The sequence below is a fragment of the Hyaloscypha bicolor genome, assembly GCF_002865645.1.
Source record: "Hyaloscypha bicolor E unplaced genomic scaffold K444scaffold_10, whole genome shotgun sequence".
Lineage (NCBI taxonomy): Eukaryota > Fungi > Ascomycota > Leotiomycetes > Helotiales > Hyaloscyphaceae > Hyaloscypha > Hyaloscypha bicolor.
In genome coordinates, this window is record NW_020194512.1 from 2396700 (window position 1) to 2416715 (window position 20016).

General features: G+C 50.5%; 6 protein-coding genes across 6 annotated transcripts; 4 read left to right on the top strand and 2 right to left on the bottom strand.

Moving 5' to 3' along the window:
• Window positions 1-2372: 2372 nt before the first annotated feature.
• K444DRAFT_515966 (major facilitator superfamily transporter) lies at window positions 2373-3871 on the top strand (the record flags this gene model as incomplete). Its single annotated transcript, XM_024873638.1, has 3 exons — window positions 2373-3283; window positions 3330-3395; window positions 3445-3871. The coding sequence occupies 3 exons, from the start codon at window positions 2373-2375 to the stop codon at window positions 3869-3871; spliced, it is 1404 nt and encodes a 467-aa protein (XP_024744283.1).
• Window positions 3872-5089: 1218 nt separating this feature from the next.
• Window positions 5090-7019, top strand: K444DRAFT_14718 (uncharacterized protein). The gene is made up of 3 exons (XM_024870570.1): window positions 5090-5968; window positions 6018-6912; window positions 6977-7019. The coding sequence occupies exons 1-2, from the start codon at window positions 5532-5534 to the stop codon at window positions 6823-6825; spliced, it is 1245 nt and encodes a 414-aa protein (XP_024744284.1). The 5' UTR covers window positions 5090-5531; the 3' UTR covers window positions 6826-6912; window positions 6977-7019.
• On the top strand, window positions 6753-8956 carry K444DRAFT_14753 (ankyrin). The gene is made up of 2 exons (XM_024870574.1): window positions 6753-6813; window positions 6977-8956. The coding sequence occupies exon 2, from the start codon at window positions 7150-7152 to the stop codon at window positions 8737-8739; it is 1590 nt and encodes a 529-aa protein (XP_024744285.1). The 5' UTR covers window positions 6753-6813; window positions 6977-7149; the 3' UTR covers window positions 8740-8956.
• A 2938-nt stretch (window positions 8957-11894) lies between these two features.
• Window positions 11895-15054, bottom strand: K444DRAFT_14729 (uncharacterized protein). The gene is made up of 4 exons (XM_024870572.1): window positions 14959-15054; window positions 14827-14906; window positions 14538-14684; window positions 11895-14383 (listed from the first exon to the last, which is right to left on the bottom strand). The coding sequence occupies exons 2-4, from the start codon at window positions 14838-14840 to the stop codon at window positions 12088-12090; spliced, it is 2457 nt and encodes an 818-aa protein (XP_024744286.1). The 5' UTR covers window positions 14841-14906; window positions 14959-15054; the 3' UTR covers window positions 11895-12087.
• On the bottom strand, window positions 15047-15654 carry K444DRAFT_14664 (uncharacterized protein). The gene has a single exon (XM_024870567.1). It carries the CDS (start codon window positions 15578-15580, stop codon window positions 15218-15220), a length of 363 nt encoding a protein of 120 aa, XP_024744287.1. The 5' UTR covers window positions 15581-15654; the 3' UTR covers window positions 15047-15217.
• Window positions 15655-16320: 666 nt separating this feature from the next.
• Window positions 16321-16809, top strand: K444DRAFT_14784 (uncharacterized protein). Its single transcript, XM_024870576.1, has one exon. It carries the CDS (start codon window positions 16358-16360, stop codon window positions 16640-16642), a length of 285 nt encoding a protein of 94 aa, XP_024744288.1. The 5' UTR covers window positions 16321-16357; the 3' UTR covers window positions 16643-16809.
• Window positions 16810-20016: the final 3207 nt, after the last annotated feature.

Sequence of the window (20016 nt, forward strand, 5' to 3'; positions counted from 1 at the left end):
TGCAACATGATATGTTTTCTGTTGAAAGAAGCATCTGACAGTAGGACGGGAGAAGGGTTGCATTTCGGTTAAAGGTGTCTTGAGCTTTCCTAGTAGCTTCAATATGAAATTTTTTGTAGCCAGACACCACACCAATATAAGGTGGCCACCATGTCCAAGACTCTTGGGTACTAGAAGTAATTTTTTATGCTGCCAGCAGACTCGGCCGCAGATGGCTTGTGCAAGGTGGCTCCCTGATTGAAATGGATAAAATAAAACATGGCGGGTGCATCGGCGCGATATTTTTGGGACCCCGAATGGAACTTTGTTGAACGCGTAGAGATAAAATGATTATCGTCTCTCAACTTGCATGTCCTGCGATAACGCTATCCTAGACAGCTGCCACGAGGGCTGATGTTGGTCTTGAGGTCTATGGCTTCGTCCAGAGTGCCAACTCGGGCTTCGCACTTCGCGTCTCGACGAACCTCCGAGGTATACCAACAGCTTTTAACCCGAACTTCATATCCTCCCGCGTTCTGCCCGCGCTGAGTAAGAGAGGCTTCTGGAGGAAAGATTCCGGGCCAACACGAACCCGAGCGTGAGGTGTTGAGCTCTACGTCAAACATTAAGAGCCGACATCGGACTCCCGCAGGCTCACAATCCATTCTTTCGTGCATAATAGATGAAGAAAGCATAAGTTACTTCGTGATAATAGAGCTTCAGGTTTTGCAGAACTCGAGAAGACCACAGCCGCAGATCTGTTCAGACTTGGGGCCACTAGGATATTGAGATGCGTGAAATTGAGAACAGCAAGTTGAAATAAAAAAGCCTTCTCGCAAAATGTCATCTGATTATCAACCAATATACTATAAGGTTGAGATGAAAGTTGTGGTCTGAACTTGCAGAAAGCTTTGACTGGGGATGAGGTTGAAATTCGGTTTACTGGATGAGGATTAGCAAGCGGCCCGTTCACAGGCTTTGAGAGGACTTTACGAGCCTGCGGACATGGGTCTGTGAATTACAGGGCACTTTTCAGGCGTCGCGAATTGAAAGGCGATCAATTGAATTCAATTCTATTAAATAACCACAAAATATAATAATATAAAAGGTAAGCAGTACGATAATTAAGAAGAAGAAGCTATAGTTTATTCTCTTAATATAATTAGAAGAGTACTAGCATCTTTTAAAAAGTTGGAGTTTTCCTTTAGTGGAAGTTGGTCGCTAAAATACCCTATTCCATAGACCCGTGTCCGCAGGCTCGTTACGAGCCCGATCGCATAAGTCTCAGGCTAATTTAGCGAGGGCACCTCCCAAATCCAACAACCCCACAATATGCCTACTACCCCCTCACCACTCGTGTTTAACCATACTCTAGGCTTTGAAATTGCTACGAAATAGAAGGAGGCAATACGGGAGCTTCATGGCTAGAAACAAGTCAACTGGGGAGCTAATAGAGCGCTAACAGCTCGGTAAAACTACGATTTATCGTATTTTGGGCATATAATGTTCCCCTACTACAGTTGCCGAGATAAAAGCAATATTGCTAGAGGAATGGGATAAGATTCCACAAGATTGGATAAATAAGTTGATTTTAAGGCAGAATCATTGGGTTTAGGTGCTAATGGAGCGTTACGGGTAATTAACTCCTAATTAATATAATATGGTTGTGAATTGATTGGGGCGAAGTGTGCCTGATAGCCTGAAAAACAGACTTATGCGATCAGGCTCGTGAGAAGGGGTCATCCACCAACCACCCAAAACCCCTTCCCGCCCACGCCTACCCCACCAAATTTTTCCGATTTTTCAAAGTCTTTGCAAAATTCTAAAAACTTTCCAGATTATAGAGAATACTCGAAATATTGTGAATATCGTGTTAGTTCTTCGAATTTGTAGCGTTAAGGTCTCCAAGATCCAAGTTGAGCGGGAAGGGGGTGTGAGCGATTGGTGAGTGACCCCTTCTGCTCGTTGACACATCTGCCATAGTACAGTTTCGCCTATGGCTGTAGCGAGGAGACCCCCTGTCTTTGACATTGCGGTGCCTCGCACTCGCCTCGCGTCTCTCGGTCTTCGGCCTTTGGCTGCGAAAAAGCGACAAGTGTCTCTCTTCTCCTTATTCAGATATCTTATTAAAGATGCAGTGCCCAGGTCTATGGCATCTGATACGCGCTCAAAATCTTCTTCAAAACTGTCTTTTGCATCTCAGTTGTTCTCGTTAGAAGGACCAAGCTAGAAATCAAAATTCGTTTATATTGCTTTGTTTTGTTGATCAGAGCGAGTCTCTAGCCTCTCCATCTCCGCCGTTAACTCGGAAATTTCTTGCCATCCTCATTGGGATTGTATAAATGGCTACAAATGCCCCTTCTTCTCGTTCTTCTACAGTTGCAGACGGCAACATGGACGACAAAGTTGAATCAGTGCCTTACCATGGCCGCAGGCACTCCACAGAACGGCAATCACTTGAACGAATAGGAAGCCAAAACAAGGAGACTGAAGCGAATATATTTCCAGGACCCGAAGCTGAAGTAGAGGCAGACCTCGAGAACGCTGGAGTGATTCCCAGGTCCGTTGTAGCTCCTGGAGGTGTGAACCCAGCCGACTTCCCCGACGGGGGCCTCGAAGCATGGCTTGTTGTTTTGGGGAGCTTTTGTTGCTTGTTTGTCAGTTTTGGGTGGATCAACTGCATTGGTGTCTTTCAAGATTACTACCAGGAGCACTTACTTACGGGGTACTCATCAAGTACGATATCTTGGATACCATCTTTAGAGTTGTTCATGATGTTCTTTGGCGGCCCGTTCTTCGGCAAGACTTTCGATAACTTCGGGCCCCAAGGTCTCTTAGCTGTGGGCTCTGTTCTCCATGTCCTGGGTCTAATGATGGCCTCGTTAGGAACACAGTACTACCAGTTCCTGCTCGCACAGGGAGTTTGCAGTGCTCTTGGTGCGAGTGCTATCTTCTTCACCGCCATGAGTTCTACAGCCACATGGTTCTTCAAGAAGCGAGCTACGGCTTTGGGCATAATTGCATCGGGATCATCACTAGGCGGAGTGATCTTTCCCATCATGGTTTCCAAGCTCATTCCACAGATCGGCTATCCCTGGACCATGAGGGCTGCTGCATTCACGATCTTGGGCATGCTCGTCGTTGCCAATTTAACAGTGAAGTCAAGATTGACCCCTCGACGAAAGAGAGTCGATGTTATGGAATTCGTACGTCCTCTGAAAGAGCCAGCGTTTGGTATTCTTTGCGTGGCCGCATTTTTGTTCTTCTTCGGGACATTCTTACCCTTCAACTATGTGATCCTCCAGTAAGTCAATCGAGCCCGCCATGCAAGCCTAGTTAACAGATAACAGGGCTCAAAGCCATGGCATGTCAACCAACATGGCCATATATTTGATTCCAATTTTGAACGCTGCCTCGTAAGATGGCCACGGTTACTGCACTTCCAGCTTGCTAACATCTTCCCAGTATTTTTGGTCGCATCGTTCCTGGAATCGTCGCTGATAAGGTCGGTCGTTTCAACGTTATGATAATCACCACCGCCTTCTCCACCATAATTGTCTTAGGATTATGGCTTCCTTCCGCATCAAACGCACCAATAATTGTCTTCTGCGTCCTCTACGGTTTCTCCTCCGGAGCTTTCGTCTCCATGCTCCCATCGATAGTTGCCCAAATATCACCTATCAGAGAAATTGGAGTCCGTAACGGAACGATATTTTTTTGTGTCGCGTTTGCTGGGTTGACTGGAAATCCAATTGGAGGGGCCCTGCTTGCGAATGATCATGGGAATTTTCTATATATGCAGATCTTCTGCGGTGTTACAATGGCGGCTGGGACGTGTACGTTTATTGCAGCTAGATGGGTACAGTGCGGGTTCCAGTTGAAGGTTATATAAGGAGGAAAAGGCAGGCATTGCTTGAGAGTTTGGGTTGCGTTAAATAGGTACAATGTCGGGAAAAAATTGTATGGAGGTATCAGGAAAGAATGAAAATAGATAAAAAGATGTATCTTACTCTTTGCATAGCTGTGGACCTATCCTTCTTCTAACTATTAAGTGAATAGCAATGTGAAGGTGGGGGCAAATGTAAACAAGCCAGCCCTCAATTGTCCGAAGTCAATCTGATACAAGGAGAATGTCAAGCCAATCCCGATTTCCTCTTCATAATCAGACGAAAAGTTACTTTCATCTAATTTTGTTGCCCCCTTGCCCTTGACTGAATCCACCTCCTTCAATTTCGCCGCACATCGCACTCAATTTTCAACAGCGGCAAAAATTGACTCAGCATCGTGTCCACCATCTCAGTTCGCGCTATTTCCTTAGATTCCTATCAAATCCACTACGGGTTTCCTTTATACTCAGGTCGGTCACCATTACGAATAAATTCCCGGCTCCTCTACGTCTCATGCCGTTACGTTGGGGAATTAGGATGGAAGATTGTTGCGCATGGCACTCGATTCCATTTCTTTTTGCCCGTGTCGAATGCACAGCCTCGGAGGTAAATAGAGTTCAAACAAACAGACGGTTGATATCTGATAAATTATGTTTGAGCTCTCGCCTCGCCGCACTCGGCACAACCACCCCCCTTCTACATCCGAAAGGACGAAAATTGAAACTATCAAGTGCCTCACTAATTGCTATCACGCTCCTAGAACTTAAATTCTCCCGTTGAGCTTTTTCGAGCTACAGTAAGAGTTGCCTGGTGATTGGCAAGCGAAAGTGGTAGTGGGTCTTACCCTGGTGAACCGGTTAATTTGCGAAAAATAAGAAAAGAACCTTCCTTCAACGACATCTACTAACTGCAACGTTTTCCTCCAGCTAAATCAAATGCTCGCGCCCCAGAAGCCGTTTGGTCCTTCTTTGCAATATTCTCTTTCATGGTGAATAGACATTCGATCAAGCACAAGACCCTCGCGGACGTCTGACCGCTTCGAAGTTTGCTCTGAGGATGTAGGCTGCTTTAGAAAACTTGCTCGATCACCTACCTATAAGATTGCTCTGGAAGCCGCGATGCTAGAGTTGCAATGGTGTCAAAGCTCCTGATATAACCTTCACATTTACCTGGCAGAAAGAGTCATCACAGATGGACTTACAGAGTTTTCTTGCTCGAGGCTGGCATGTTCGTCGATTTGTTTTTTTCTTTTGGATGAAGGCCCAATCGGATGCCGACCTCAATCTCTGGTCGGGCGGGCTTCAGCTGCAGGCCACGAAAAAGAGAGGCTGTCTGCTCACGACGATACCTACTTTACTGGGTTTCGACTTTACACGGATGGCAACATGTCCGCAGCTGAAGCAGAAACGTTTTAGAGAACTTGGGATATCGCGAGATTATTCCCAGGCATTTGGATATCTCCCAAAACTTTTTGTACTTCCAATCGTCACTCCCACCACAGCGCTCTCACGAACTCGGGGATGCAGCCTGAGACATGCTGAAAGCCACGCGATAGCGCCATCAAATCCGCCTTGAGCTGCGCCACTTCGCCCTGCTCATTCATCTGCCACGTCTTTCCTCTTTCAATTCAATCATATCGAACGTTGCATCTTCGCCGACAACGATATGGATATTGCTTCATCTGCTGCTAACGTTGTCGGTCTTGTCTTCAATTTCGCAAAGGCGGCCAAAACGTGCAAGGCAGTTCGTGGCCGTTACAAAGATGCCGCCTTTACGATTGATAGCATTAGGCATCAGTCGGAGACGCTGCAAGCCGCTCTGCACCAACTTGCGAATCTGATGCTCCACGATGCCTCTGCACTCACCTCACAATGGGATAACAATAAGTCTCTGTCCAAGACTTTCGCAGCCACGATCAATGGCTTGGAGCAAACAAACGCAAAACTCCAAGCTGACCTCGAGAGGCTTCACCTTGGGAAGGAGAAGCTAGGACCAACAGATAAGGCTAAGGTTGTATGGAACGAGGATGTGATGCGAGAGCATCAAAGCCGGCTTCAGAGCCAAGTAGGATCCTTGCAGTTTCTGCTCCAAGTACTCCAAGTGTACGTAGATTTGTTTAAGGCTTGAGGAATCTGAGCTGAGCGTTTACAGAGGAGCCGTGTCCGAAGTCAAGAAGGATATCAGAAGTTTGGAGGCCGCCCTCATCCAAGCTTCTGTCTCTCCGGCCGGGAACCAGTGCGATCCGGCTGGATATGCGCCAACGCGCCAACATCTCATATTAGATGACCAAGAAGACCTTTTAGGCCTGGAGTTGTCAGAGGAGACGGCAGGAAAATCTTTCGCTCTTCGAAAACATCAATCCGTCCATTTAGAGTTGCTTGAAAAAGAATTTTCTACCGACTGCGATGCTACGACGAGCGCCTGCCTCATCTCAGATTCTACTTTAGCACCTTCGTTACACGTCGACGAGATTGGAAGCGTGGAAGACCCGCTCAAGGACGCCGAATCCGTCGAATCCTCGCCTGTCTCGCAGCAGCTGCAGCCGGGTGATGGAGATAGTTTTGATAAGGGTATCAATTCGACACCCGCCACCAAGCCTCCTCCAGCGATAGAAGTGGCCGATGATCCCAAATTGGACCCCGATACAGACATCCCAGAGTTGATTAGGGAAGTTATCAGAGGAGATCTTGAGAAGATCTCAAATTATCTGGATGCCGGCCATGATGTCGATTCTCGCCATCCGAAAAACGACAGAACTGGAGCGATGTTTGCAGCATTTCTGAATCATTCCAAGGTTTTATCGCTGCTATTGAAAAGAGGTGCGAATGCTGCTGCCATAGACTGCGATGGAAGAACGGCTCTACACTTTGCAGCGTCAGAAGGGTCCTGTAAGTACATTTCAGGAGACCCTGTTTCTCAAATGTCGTGTCTTGCGACTCCTTTTCCCGTAGGTTGTTAGTTGCGAGACCTACCCGAAGAATTTAATACACGAGCAGAAAAGAGGCAGATGAGTTGCACCCCCATTGGCCCACCTGCATTAGAAGGAGTACTATTTCATTTATTTTACAAAAGTTCCTGGATTGAATTTAGCACAGTCTGACACCCTTTAGATCAATGTGCCAGACTGCTCCTCACGTCAAGGGCCCCCGTAACGAGTCGAGACTTTCTCCATGAAATACCCCTGCATCGAGCGAGCCGATACGGCAATGCAAATGTTGTCAAGTTACTTCTATCCCACCACTCCAATCCTTTAGTATTTGACTGCGAACGAGGGCGAAACGCAATGCATTTAGCGGCTTCACACGACCGGTGTGAGATTGTTGAGCTTCTTTGTAACCACATAAAGAGAATCGAGCATTCCGGGGACTGTTCACTCGCCGGTGGCGAAACAAATGTCTCCTCTCCACAATGTTCTTGTCCGACAATTTTTCCACGCCTGAATGACAAAGATGCTTGTGGTGATACGGCACTCCACATTTCAATAGTTGAAAATCGTCCACGGATAGTCTCTACATTGCTTAGGTTTTCAAAATCGATCGCCGATACGCCAATGAATCACTATGGCACTACGACCAAAGTGCTTCTTAAAAAACCTCAACATTGGTATCGCCCTTTGCATGGAGCACTTCGCGACTTAAAGTTGGTGAAAGCCCTCGTCGATGGGGGAGCGACTGTTGATTTGCCTGATTCCGAGGGGTTGACACCGCTCGTGACCGCGATACACGGTAAAGACAAAGAGGCAGTCGGATATCTTCTAGAACATGGAGCAGACTTCCTCATTTCTTGTTCGAAGCATAAAGAAACGACTGTTCTACAAGAAGCAGCCGATCTCTGTTCTGCCGCTATACTAAACCGGCTTGATACCAAGGACCCGCGAAATGACTTATCCACCAATCGTGGCAGGGCCATCCTCCTCGAGGCTCAGGCCTGTAGAAAATGGGACATTGTTCAGAACTTGATTCGACATTGCCGTGCAAAAGACTGCATTGGGAAAGTTTTGGATGGTGAAAAGATTATTGAATATGCACTTCGTTATTCCACAGTACCGGTTGTGGAATTCTTATTGACGAACGGCGCTAATCCCAATTGTCAACTTTATTATCAGGATGATTATTGGAACTTACCAATTCATGTTGCTGCAGAGGTAAACAGCATCCGAGCAGCACAATGTTTATTAAAACGTGAGGCGTCGTTACTATCGAAAAGTCAAAGGGAGGAACTGCCATCTCAATTCGCGATGTATTTCGCTGGCCCTGAGACGGTTGGCTGGTTTTTGAGGGAAACCATCGCGGCAATCAGGAAACAGACAAAGACTATACACATTGCAGACACGATGACAAGGTTCCTGGTAGAAAGTACAGCACTCGCCTGCCAACAGGGATCGGTGGAGATATTGCAGATCGTCCTCAAGATTGGCAAACAAGAGATTGACGACCTTCCGAAAATGGGACCCTTGCTCCACATTGCAATGCATTGGGGTCGAGTCCAAATAACGAAATATCTCTTGGAAGCTGGTTGCGATCCGACAGAAGCTGATCTGAGAGGGAGAACGCCTACACAAATTCCCTTTTCCGCTTTCAAAGGCCACCACAACGCGCCTAGCAACAGCCAGGAGGATTACCAGGAATGCCTAAAGCTGGTCCAAGAAGCAATCGACCTCAGGGGGACCACCGACACGACGGCTGAATCTACAACTAATCAAATGCAGCTGGTCTCCACCACAACAGACTCACCTACAAGTCGGCGTGATAGAGGAACAGCGGAAGCGCCGCCGAAACCCAATCTAAGGCAACGACCGAAACAAACTGTTGCTCTTGCCCAAGCGTTCGCACCTCGAAGAAGCCGCCGTTTCTTGGGGATATCTATGAAATAAAACAAGAGTCTCGCAGAGAAGGACTCGTTCAGGTCAGACTGCTTGCACTCCAGAGTGATTACAACCGTGCAAAAATCATCAAATCCAATTCCTGAGAGGACTATGGTTGCGATGGGATGAAGCGCTCTGACTAATCCCTCTTGCATCTCTCGAGTCGCGTCAAACCTTTACAACCATCCTCTGGCCACCCGATCCAACGATACTCAGCTTCGTCCCGTAATGCCCGGAGAAATGCAAAATACCCTTCCATTGAACGCCAATCAGGGAGAGAACAAAAAGACATGCGCTCTGCTTTGGTTGAAATCAGGATTGTCGTTCTCGTATCAAGAGGTCCACACTATTGTCCCTGAATCGGTCACGTGCTTCACGGATCACAACCTCTCTCGGCCAATTGAAAGCAAGTACAGAACGAAAGGCTACGGGATACACGAGCATGCCTCGTAATCAATACTTTGGTACGAAAATGCCGCTTGCCCAACAGGCACTAGAAATGCTCCCGTCCAACGCGAGTGATGAAGGCAAAGGCAGCATAGCGGACGTGAATTTGTGCTGCCGCCTGTCTTTAGAAGCTAGGAGGCACGGAAAGACTTCCATTGAGGTTCTTGCCAGTCCTGTCCTTATCAGATCTCAGAATGATGAAATAGAGAGAGTCTCCTTTTTTCGCCACCGCTTGGCATCTCGCTCGGGAGGAAGGTGGTATTTACCCAGAACTTCCGCCGCTGATGGTGGTTTGGAATTGAAATGGCGAAGGAATAACGTAGAGCAGATATCTTTCGGTCCTATTATCTCCCGAGAAGATGAATAATATTGCACTTAAATTCGAGATGGTACAATATCCCTTTCCACGCGGTCCGAAACTCCCAGGCACAAACTCAGATCTGACGGTACAGTAAATGTTTAGATCAGATAAAGAGACGGAAACATTCCCCAATAACAGAAATAATTCATGCACAACTCCATCAATTCGGCCAAACCCCGCACTTCCTTCAAATCGAAAATGGTCATGGGAATAGGGGTGGACCAAAGTCACGTGATATTATCGAGCAACCCCCTTTTCGATCACTTGATCAATTCCACGCTAGGCTAGCTTCAAATAGAGAACGACCCATCTATTAGATCTCAAGGGAGGCCTCACTTGCCTTCTACACCGCTCCAGACGTCCGATCAAGCTTTTTGCTCAGAATAGAGTTTTTCATCGCGTCGGGTGCAGAAAAACTGGTCATCCGCACAACGACCATCCAATGCCAACGTCGAGGAAAAAGGATAAAATCCATCTCCCTCACTCACTCTGCCCTTCCAGATCGGTAATCGTCAAAATAGGCTGATAAGAAAGACCGAGAGATGATAATCCGATTGTCACTGTCGATCCCCCACCAACCCTGTCACCGTCATCATCGCTTGGCGATCCCCTCCTCCATCTGTCACAGAACGACGAAGGACGTCTAGAACCGCCTTTACCCATCCCCAATTTCCCCGCGCCGATCTTGGCCACCCTCAGACACAGCTGTGGCTCGTCTCCCTCACGGTTGTGGCTTGTCTGACGCCGGATCCATGCCCTCCCTCTCCTAACTCGTCGTTGCAGCCTCCTCTTGCAGCAGGACTAGTCTTCCTTCGACTCATGCCGCCACACCCAGCACGTGGAGAGCCACTCCCCTCGCAGCCGTCGCTGCTTCAAGGCAGAGATCGGAGCAGATCGAACCACATCTATCCCACACCTCCCCACCATCAAGCCTCACGCTACTGTAGCACTCTGCAGCGAGCAGGCTCTCACACGAGCCAGTCCGGGCCGGATGTCACGCTGCGTTGCAAATGCACCGTGGTCCACTGCGCCTGGCAATCCGTCACTCCAACCATATCATCTCGTCTTTGATGTTCCTCCCTCCCCTCCGGCCCAACCACGCTCGCAATCGAATCCATAACGAGCGTGGAACAGCCCGCTTCGGCCGTGCCTGACAGGAGATCACCTGCTCGACGTGCAGCACTCGCCGCCTTTCTCGGGATCCCCTGCCGAGGGGAGGTAAAGCAGCAAGGGGAGTCGTTTTGTACGTACCTACGGAGTAACGAGCTGGAGGCGTCAGAGCCCGTTTCCATTAGCGGCTGAACGGGGCTCGCGGCCGGACAGCGTACCCGGGGCCGAGGCCCGAACGACTGGTTCGGGACCAGAGCCGTAGGTTGAGATGGTGACAAGTAGTTGTGGCGTGCTGGGGCCCTTGAAATCGTCGTCTGTTGTAATAATCGGTGCTGTTCTTAGATTAGAAAGATAGAGCGGTAGGTTGGTGTTGGTGTTAGCGAGCCTAGGTCCGTTCCACGTGCTCGGAATGGAGTCGTTTCGTCTAGTTACGACAGCACTCGCCACTTCTAGTCCGCATTGGGGCAATCGACAGTCGATCTTTGTGGCTGGTGTCGACACCTGGGGATGATCTTTATTCTTGGGGAGAGCTGTATCCCTATCAGTCCGGACGATCGGTAGGCAGCTTGCGTGTCCTGAGGGTGTTGTTCAGGTGGGATGTTGTGATTAGGACGGGAAAGGGGTCCAGGCCCAGGGGAGTGGGGAGGGGCCTTGACCAGCTGAAGCCCACTCAGGCACAGGAGATGAAATTAGAAGGGCGAAGAGTAGGGCCGTCCAATTGAGAGTGGTTCACGCTTGGCGTTGGAACCGATTTAGTCGCCGACTCCTGAACCTAATTCATGGCTCGCCGGCTCGGCCAAACACATGTTGAGGGAGAGCAAACGATCGAAGATCTGAATCAATCGCGATTCTCAAGGAAGTGCACAGCATGAGGTGGAGGTTTGAGCTTGAACAGTGTTCCATTTGTGATTTGTTGGGGCAGACACTGCTCCTGGAGATCTGGCTCTGCAGCCATAAACCCAAAAAGACGCCAATTTACCACCTGCCTCCAGGCCTTGTGGTTCCGCCCCCTCTGCAACAGGAAGGAAAGTATTCGTGTGCTTCGTCGCGCCATGTATAATGTCCTCGTCAAAGCGTGTATGCGTCGCTCCTTAAGAGCTAGAAATGAATGAAACACAGCCAAAGCTGCAAAATATGTTCGAGAAAGGGGTAAAAGCAACGTCCCAGGTAAATCCTTCCCAGTACAAGATCTCGACGCACACAATATGATATCGCCTTTTCAATGCAAGACCTCTACACGAAAATTGAAGAAAGATATTGTGAGCTTGTAGTGTTCCAAGGAGAGGAACTGGTATCTTAGAAAGCAATGTGACGCCATTCAAGCAGTCCGCCCATCCTTTAGGACAACATATGAGATCCGTAACAATTACATGAGCATTAGCAGGGCCGTTGGGTATAAGAAGAAAAAAAACCTCCCCTAAAGTAGAAGCAAAACGGTGTTAAAACATTAATCGAAGTTCGTATCCGTCGGTGTGGACCACATTCTGAGCGTCGCCTGCGTTATCGCTGTCGACGACGACATCAACGGACATCTCCCATTCTCGTTTGAGCTGCGAGCTTGCTGAGTTGTGGACTTCTGCTATCTCCATGATGATGTCTTGTCCCTCAGCGAGTTCTCGAATAACGTCGTCTTCAATTACGACCTCGAGGCCACGATCCAGAACATGGAGCGTTCGCATTATTTTCGTCGGCTCTATGTTCCACTTCGCAGCGATGGCGTTGGTGAAGTCTTTCAGAGTTCGCTGCATGAGATATACAGCTCGATAGTACTCGTGCTTCTCTGGTTGATTCGGGTCGCGGTGGAGAATATAGAAAGAAGCAACAGGCTTTATAAGTCGCTGTTCTTGAGGAGGTTTGTAGGAAGAATCGACTCCTAAAGCTTCGATCCAGCCACTGAAATGGCCAGTTTCGTCGGTCTTTGGGATTTTCGTGAGTTGATCTGGAGGACTGGCGAGTTGTTGTGGATTCGATGACTGGACGTCTGCCGGTGCCAATGACTGGAAGTTCTCCCATTGCCCCGGTGCGTTTGGGCCCGAAGTTCCAGCCAGCTGGGATTGTAACGATAGTGAACTCGGAGATGGAGATACTAGCGACGAGGTGCCTGTTGTAGAGCTGCGGTCACTGGTCCTCTGCTGCCATATAGTACTTCCTCTTGAATCCACTTTAGTGAGATCTAGTGGTTCCCCAGCCAGAGCCACAGGGTGAAGATCCGGATCATCCTGTTCAGACCCACGAAGATACAAAATGCTCACCGGCCGTGTGCTAGTAAACATGTCCTGCATGGTCTGCAATTTGAAGTGTAAGTCCTCCTCCATAGGTGGTCGTCCTCCAGCCGAGGACGCAGATGACATTGACCAGGTTCTCTTGTGTTTCTGCACCTTCCCGGGTCGTTGACTTGCCTGAGCCTTGACCGTTGTAGATCCAGTCCGTTTTCTCTTGCCAAAATCCTTCATTCCCGTTTCTGCCTGTGCGATCTGCTGCTTCAATTTGTCGATGGTCTTCTTGACGTGGGCAACATCATTCGAAAGCTTGCGTTCGGCACCGTGATCTCTGAACAGCTTGACCTTGCAGTAAGCAACCTCTGAAAATTCAGGTCCTGAACGTGGTGATCCCGATGTAATCGTCTCGGTTTTCGCGCAGAGCCGAACGGGAATTCCTTTGACACCCTTTGAATGACTGAAATCAGTAGAGAGGAAATTGAATCGGACAGCGATATTGCACTCTGCCGATCCATTCACACCTGGAGTCCAGATGACGGAAAATCCATCAAAGGAAGCAGTGTCGAGATCAACACGGGTCCTCTTGTCGTCGCTTTCCGCTGGCTGATTGGCCTCAACGTACTCGACAGCCTGAAGTTTTCCGCCGCGTTGATGGGCCTCGTTCGTTCCTCGCCCCTCCTTCCATAGCTGCCAGCAAGTAGCCGGGCGTTGTCTTTGCTGCTCGTCTTCGAAGGAGATCCGGACAAACGTTCTGTAACGAGCTCCCGGAGGAAGAGGTAACGTTGGAGCGGAATCCACAATTGAAACGGAATAAGCTTGGCCTTTGTTGAGGTAGGTTACTGGAATTTCGTCCGCATGTTTTATCATTGCCGTTGGCGCATTCAGAGTAACATGGAAGCGGAATTTCTCAGCAGAAGCAGGCATCTGTGCCGCCATAGACATGTCGTATTGTTGTGGTTGGAATGACATTACTGGAGAATGATGCTGAAGTGTGGTGTCCATCGGTCCGATGCGTCCCTCATCATCCATTGGGGAACCGTCGTGATCCATTGTCTCATAGCCCGTATCCTGATGCACAAACGATGATGGAGCAAAGCTTTGCTGCTGCTGCGGTTGCTGTTGTTGTTGCTGGTGGTGATGTGCGTGCTGCTGCTGATTGGGATGGCCAAATGGATTGTAGTTCTGGAAGTGAGGAACGTGGTGGCTGAACGCATTCATGTCCATCATGGTGGATGCGTGGAGAGCATCAGTAGATGTAGGCATGGACAGAGGGGTCCCAAGGCCCATGCTCAGGCCCATGCCCATCCCTGGCGTATGCAAGTCACCAGCTTGGTTGTGATATAAGGTATTCGTGCCTCCTGGTGTTGGGGTGTAGTATCCAGGGGGCTGGTTTGCGAACGAAGAGAAGGCAAAGGAGTTCGGGTCCAGGAGCGAGGGAGTGAATCGCCATGCTTCATGCTGCGCCCTAGGCGTCGGATCGAGGTCTTTTATGTCTTCATGGCCCAGACTGTGGTGCCTAGAAACAGAAGAGGTCAGCGAAGTTCTTTGGAGAGCTGGGGCGCGCCAAATGGCGGTTTTCAAGTGCTTCCTTTTCCACCGTCGTCGACGCTCCGAGTCGCTTAGAGCTCCGAGGTTGCAACAAACCCAGGGAAATGAGGAGATCTACATACCGATCTAGATGGGGCCCACCAGCGACTGCGTCACCGAGGGAGCTATCCCCAGGGCCTGAACCCGCCGACGAGGTCGCGACTGCTACTTCGGGGAAAGTTTGGCGGAAATTGGCGATAAACTCGTCGCCAGGCTTTTGGGACGATGTCCTGCGCGCAAGCACCGTCAGCTCCCCATTCTTCAGAAACAGGCTCCAGGTCACATATCCAAGTCGGATATTGGATGCCTGCGCAGCAAGTAGCTGGCAATACGTGCGCGTGTGTTGTGGCGCCCATGGGGGAAGTTACTTACCGATTTCGAAACATCTGGTTGGAGGCGGAGCTGGCTGCAGCTCACTCATTCAAAGTCGGCAGCTCGAGGGAACTTTGTTTCTCCGGGGTGTAAGATAGCCAAGGCAGGTAATCGGGGTTAGTTGGAGCGTACTTGATCGAAGCATGTAGTAGACGGCCAGGGGGAGGTTGGAGTACTGTAGTAGCGAGCGTGATGGTACGGTACTCTACGAGTGTATGGTGTAGAGTGGCACGGGTGGGGGGGGTGTCGAGGAGGAGGGGGAGGAGGAGGAGGCTGATGTTATATGAAGTGATGGGTGAACGAGGAGAGCAGTGACGGATAGTTCCACTTATGAGCTTGGGAAGACGTTGACATGGGGGTCCATCAGAGCAGACGCAGAGTGCAGAGCCAGCTACGCAATATGGAATAATCGGCGGTACCCACGTACCTCACCAAGAACACACGCACGGCTGCAGCGAACCTTTTTTTTCCCTGGGCTCCCTATATTGCCTAGGGGGCAGTGGAGGTGCAGGGGAGGAGGAGGAGGCCAGAGACTTTTGGGGGAGGGCACCGTAGGGCCACTGGCAAGGGAAGGCGGATAGCTCACGCCCTGGGTGCAGGTGTGCAGCAGAGGGAGCTGGGTTAGGTTGGGTGGTGGAGGCCGCGAGGTCACGACGGGGACTCTTGGACAACAGGCACAGCACCACAGTGGGGCCGCCGGACAGGCTGGAGGCATTTGCCCATGGCATGGCATACAGTAGTAGGATAGTAGCATAGCGGGGCACGAAAGCGAAAAGCAGCGCCGTGTGGCTTCCGGGGCTACTGTAGTAGCTGGCTGCGTGTGTGCCGTCACGGCCTCAGCCACAGCCTGGGTGTATGGGGAAACGATCACCGACCATCAGAAGTGGCAAAGGGAGCCCTGATTGCCCATCTACACACTATGGCGAATTGGACGCGGATGCGGGTTGGCGGTCTCGGGGGGGGCGCCTGGACGGGCCAGCTGCAGCGACGAGGGAGCCGAGGGGACAAGGGCGAGGGACGACGACATGAAGCGCTTGCCGAAGGCACAGTTCACCTCCGCACCCATCCGCACAACACAGTCAGTATCCGAGGGAATGGCAACGGGCATGGGCATGGGTAGAGGGACATGGCGTTGAGGGCATAGTGTTGAGGGCATGGCATCGAGGGCATGGCATTGAGGGCACCCGGCATCTCAATTGTCCCCCGTGCCCAGAGTCGAGTCTCCTGTACTATGCGGCCCAGCGCAGGCCACACAGCTAGTCGGCATGGTCAGAACTACCGAGTACTGTACACCTGTTGTATGAAAACCGTTGCGAAAGTCCTCGCTCTGGAGCCTCCAGCACCTGCTGCTTGATGGCTGGCTTTGCTGGTGGCATGTTGTCTGTCGCGATACACGCCGGGCTCTGGTGTGGTCCAAACCACTCATCACTCGCCGGACGTCTGGCCGAGACGTGGCTGGCCTGTGCTGCTGGTGCATTGCGGCAAAAGAGTATCCCATGCTGAAATTGCATTGGATCACCGGCTCTTCTTGATGCCATTCTGCTCTCCCATCCCACCTGCAACGCGCAACGCGCAACGCGTAAGGTGCCTGTCCCTGTCACTCCACTCGTGCGACCGAATTCCAAACAGCGCCGCCAGTTCACCCATAGTTTTGTCTCTTATAGCTCTGCTCTTGGACAGTACTCCGATGGCGCCACGAAGGCGATATCTTGTGGGCAGGGTGTATAGCGCCACCTCTGGTGGATCTCACTGGGTCGGACGAGATAAAGACGAGTCTTGTGATCAAGCAGCGCTGAAGCCATCCCACCTTACTTGAACTTCCGTCCAGGCCGTTCCATTCGATGCAGCCACTGCTCCGTCTTCCATCAATTGTGGTTGGTATCGCACATTATCGACGCTAACATTTGGACCCGCGATACATATGAGCGATTCGAAGTCGGACTTCAGCCACAGCGATCGACGTCTCGGATTTCCGCCCACGGCTGCCGCGAACGTTATTTTGGTTCAACGACATGGCTCATGCAAACATTGATTTCCCCATACAAACACCAAAGATTGCAAATGTGCTCTCGGAGATGAGGCGAAATTGCGCCTTGCGTGAGTGTCCGCCGACGGCAGGAGCTCCGCACTCAGGCCGTAGCAATTTTGCATGGTTCTTCAAATTACTGATGCCGTCATACCTCGTGGAAGAAGCACTCCTTTCCCCCTCGCACTCCCTGCCCTCAATTTAGCGTTTACATGCCCCGGAACATTATTCTTCATCCCAGGGCAACAAGGTTGCGGGAATGCTCCCCGGATCAGCTCTGAATTCTCCCTTCTGTTGTCCCCTGGCAGGGAGGCCCTGCAAAGGAACCCTTCTCGAAGTTATATTCTCCGCTATCAAAACGGTCATGCTTCTGAATTTGCGACTCTCTTATCCCTTAGCCAAATTAGCTTTGACGTCCTCCGTTGGACGCAGGATGCGTCTAATTTTCCGGCCGTGTCAGTGGGACTTTGATCTCAAATGGCGTCCACTTTTACCCGTCCGCAATTGTAAAGTCGATGGGTTCTAGTGGTGTCAACAAGCAATGTTTGCAAAGCTCCTAACCAGGATTGTAGTTTGCTTGGACTATCCTCTCCGGTTGCAGTAGCATTTGTTTCGTCCATGCTTCAACGGCGGCGGTAACGAAAGGAGAGATTTTAAGAGTGCATAAACGCACATTAGGGCACAGTCATATCATGAGGGATTGCATCGGTCATTGGCCCTGGGTCGTTTGTGGACGCTGCAGCGTAAGATGAAAGCACCAGGACAAATCAATCGCCAGATCTGAAGTCATCAGTCGACACAAGGCGTTGCTTCGACCATGGCATTCTAAATCATCCTTCGCCACTCTCAGGCGTACGGAGCGTAGAGCCGTGGTCCTCAAAGCTCCCTCGGTTTGTCTAGCAGACTTTGATCCAGATGCACAGCCACAGATCCAGACGGCAGCACTTCGAACAACGTCGCTCTCGATCTGTCTGAGGTGACATTATTTACGGGCATCTGCGACACTCGTTGATCATTACAGGGAAGGCGCGATTCGACCTAAAAAGGCCAGTCCTCGCAGAGGGTAAATTTGAGGGGCCTGTCATCCTCAGGTTATCTCGCCAATGGGCTTTGGGGACGGCCGCATCAGCCACTTTTTCTGAACCTTGGGGAACCCGCAAATTCGGTCTAAAAGTCAAATTGCAGTACTACTCAGCTGTGCAAAAAAGTTTCAACTAAAAGTCTCCGAAAGGCAGGACGACGATTGGTCAACTAGAACGAAACGAGGGGCTTCCAGACTCGTGGCCATTGCCTGAGCCACAAGCCACATGCGGCCGAAGGATGATCTTCCCTTGAACTGGTTTAAATGTGGCGAAGGTTGCGTGGCTTGACTGCGTCAATCCACACTTTTCCCGTGTGTTCAGTTCAGGGGCTGCTTTAGTAGACTACGTCGACGGCTTGGGTGCCGCCCAAGAAAGCAAATCAAAATCTACAAGAACGACACACTCCTCCGAGCTGCCGTGACGGCTCTCATCAACTGCTCTCTTCAGTAAGAGCTGTTCTACGAAGGTACATATGTCAGCGCTGAGGGGAAGTTCCCTGAAGCCTCAGGTAAAATCCTTGAGCCACCGGAGAAGCGGGGTAGCTCTCTTGACAGCGCAGTCTGTTGAGAACCTGCTCCCGTGGTCCATGGGTTTTTTGTGTTACTCCATCCCTTCTGGTATTGCTCTTTTCAAGCTGGTTCTCCGAGCATACGCGACTCTGTCGGATTTCGCAAGTGCGTATTGCATCACTTCTCAAACTCTGATCGGCAAGGGCTGCGCTATGTAGAGTAGTACAGTGACAGACTCGGAAGCAGCCCTGCATACTTCAAAGGGTGACTTACGTAGTCGGCGCTGAACGAGTTCACGGGACTCCAAGTCCCCTCCAAGATCCGTTCCGACGTCTGAGGATTTCTGAGAAGTTTAGTTTGAGTGTCTCGGCTGAGATGCGGCATGGATGCACAGGGGCTGGCTAAAATCGTCGCAAAAATCACACTGACGTCATTATCCATTTTCTTTTGCGACTTTCATTCGCTGCTCAATTGATCATTTGATGAGCAGAATTTCTTCTTATTGACAAGGTCAACAGAGACGTGGCACAAGCAGTTGCTGCCCATTCCCATGCACGAATGTTTGCAGCATCGTGATGCCTGCCAGGTAGCTTTGAAGTGTCATCGTAGACGAGGTCTGGACGTCGTCGCAGCTGGCGATAATCTGGGGAAGCTCAAGGGGAAGAGGCTAGCGCGCAGCCTGAAACAGGCGCACTTCAGCACCTCACAGTGTCAGGTGTGAGGCGTGAAGTGAGGCTCGGGCCAGCACGTCCATCCGAATCTGGAAGGGTCACATTGCCCTACGTAGTACAGGTGGCTTGAAGTCGCGCATCTGATGGAGGAGCTCGAGCCGGAACCTATCATCCCCCCTTTCCTCGTCTTATCTTCCTTCTGCAGGAATACACCTGCATCACCGAGGTCACTGCAAGTAAGTCTACAATTCAAAGCTCGCGAAGCTACACCGCTCCGCTCAGTGCTCAGTGGCTTGCAGCCGCCGCCGAGGGCATCCCAAAGCTCAAGTGTCACCAGCCACCGGCCGCTCTAAGCTGTCGCCAGGGGCATTGAAGAGACGATTCTCAACTACCGCCCGTCGGTCCTCCAGGATGGCCCTCGACAACGCATGCGGGGCAACGTACCCCATCCGTCAAGGAAGCCGTCGACAGTGACAATGAACGGGGGAGGCTTGCATCCAATAAGACATTTGGGACACTGCTCCGCACATCTTATTATTTCCTTATCCCTTCGTCTCCTTGCAGCAATTTGTCTGGCCGCTGGGAAATGTTGCCCCGGATATCGCCACCGCAAAAGCTCAAAAATAATTGAACATTTTCAGCATATTCGCCGTCAACACGAAGTTTTCACAGTCCAGGGACGCCCCGCTTCGATATTAGGTTTGTAACGTTCACGGGCTATCGCTTCGGAACAGTAAGTTTATAAAAAGAAACTCTCGGAGGGCTCTTGGATCTGCAAACTCGATGGAGGAATGGATCATCAGCGGTTCTGGGAGATGGGGAAGGACCGGGCACGTATGATGTCATTGTTTCTAATAATGTGTGAGCGAAGCTAGCGAGGGGAGGGGACTCGACGGGAGCCG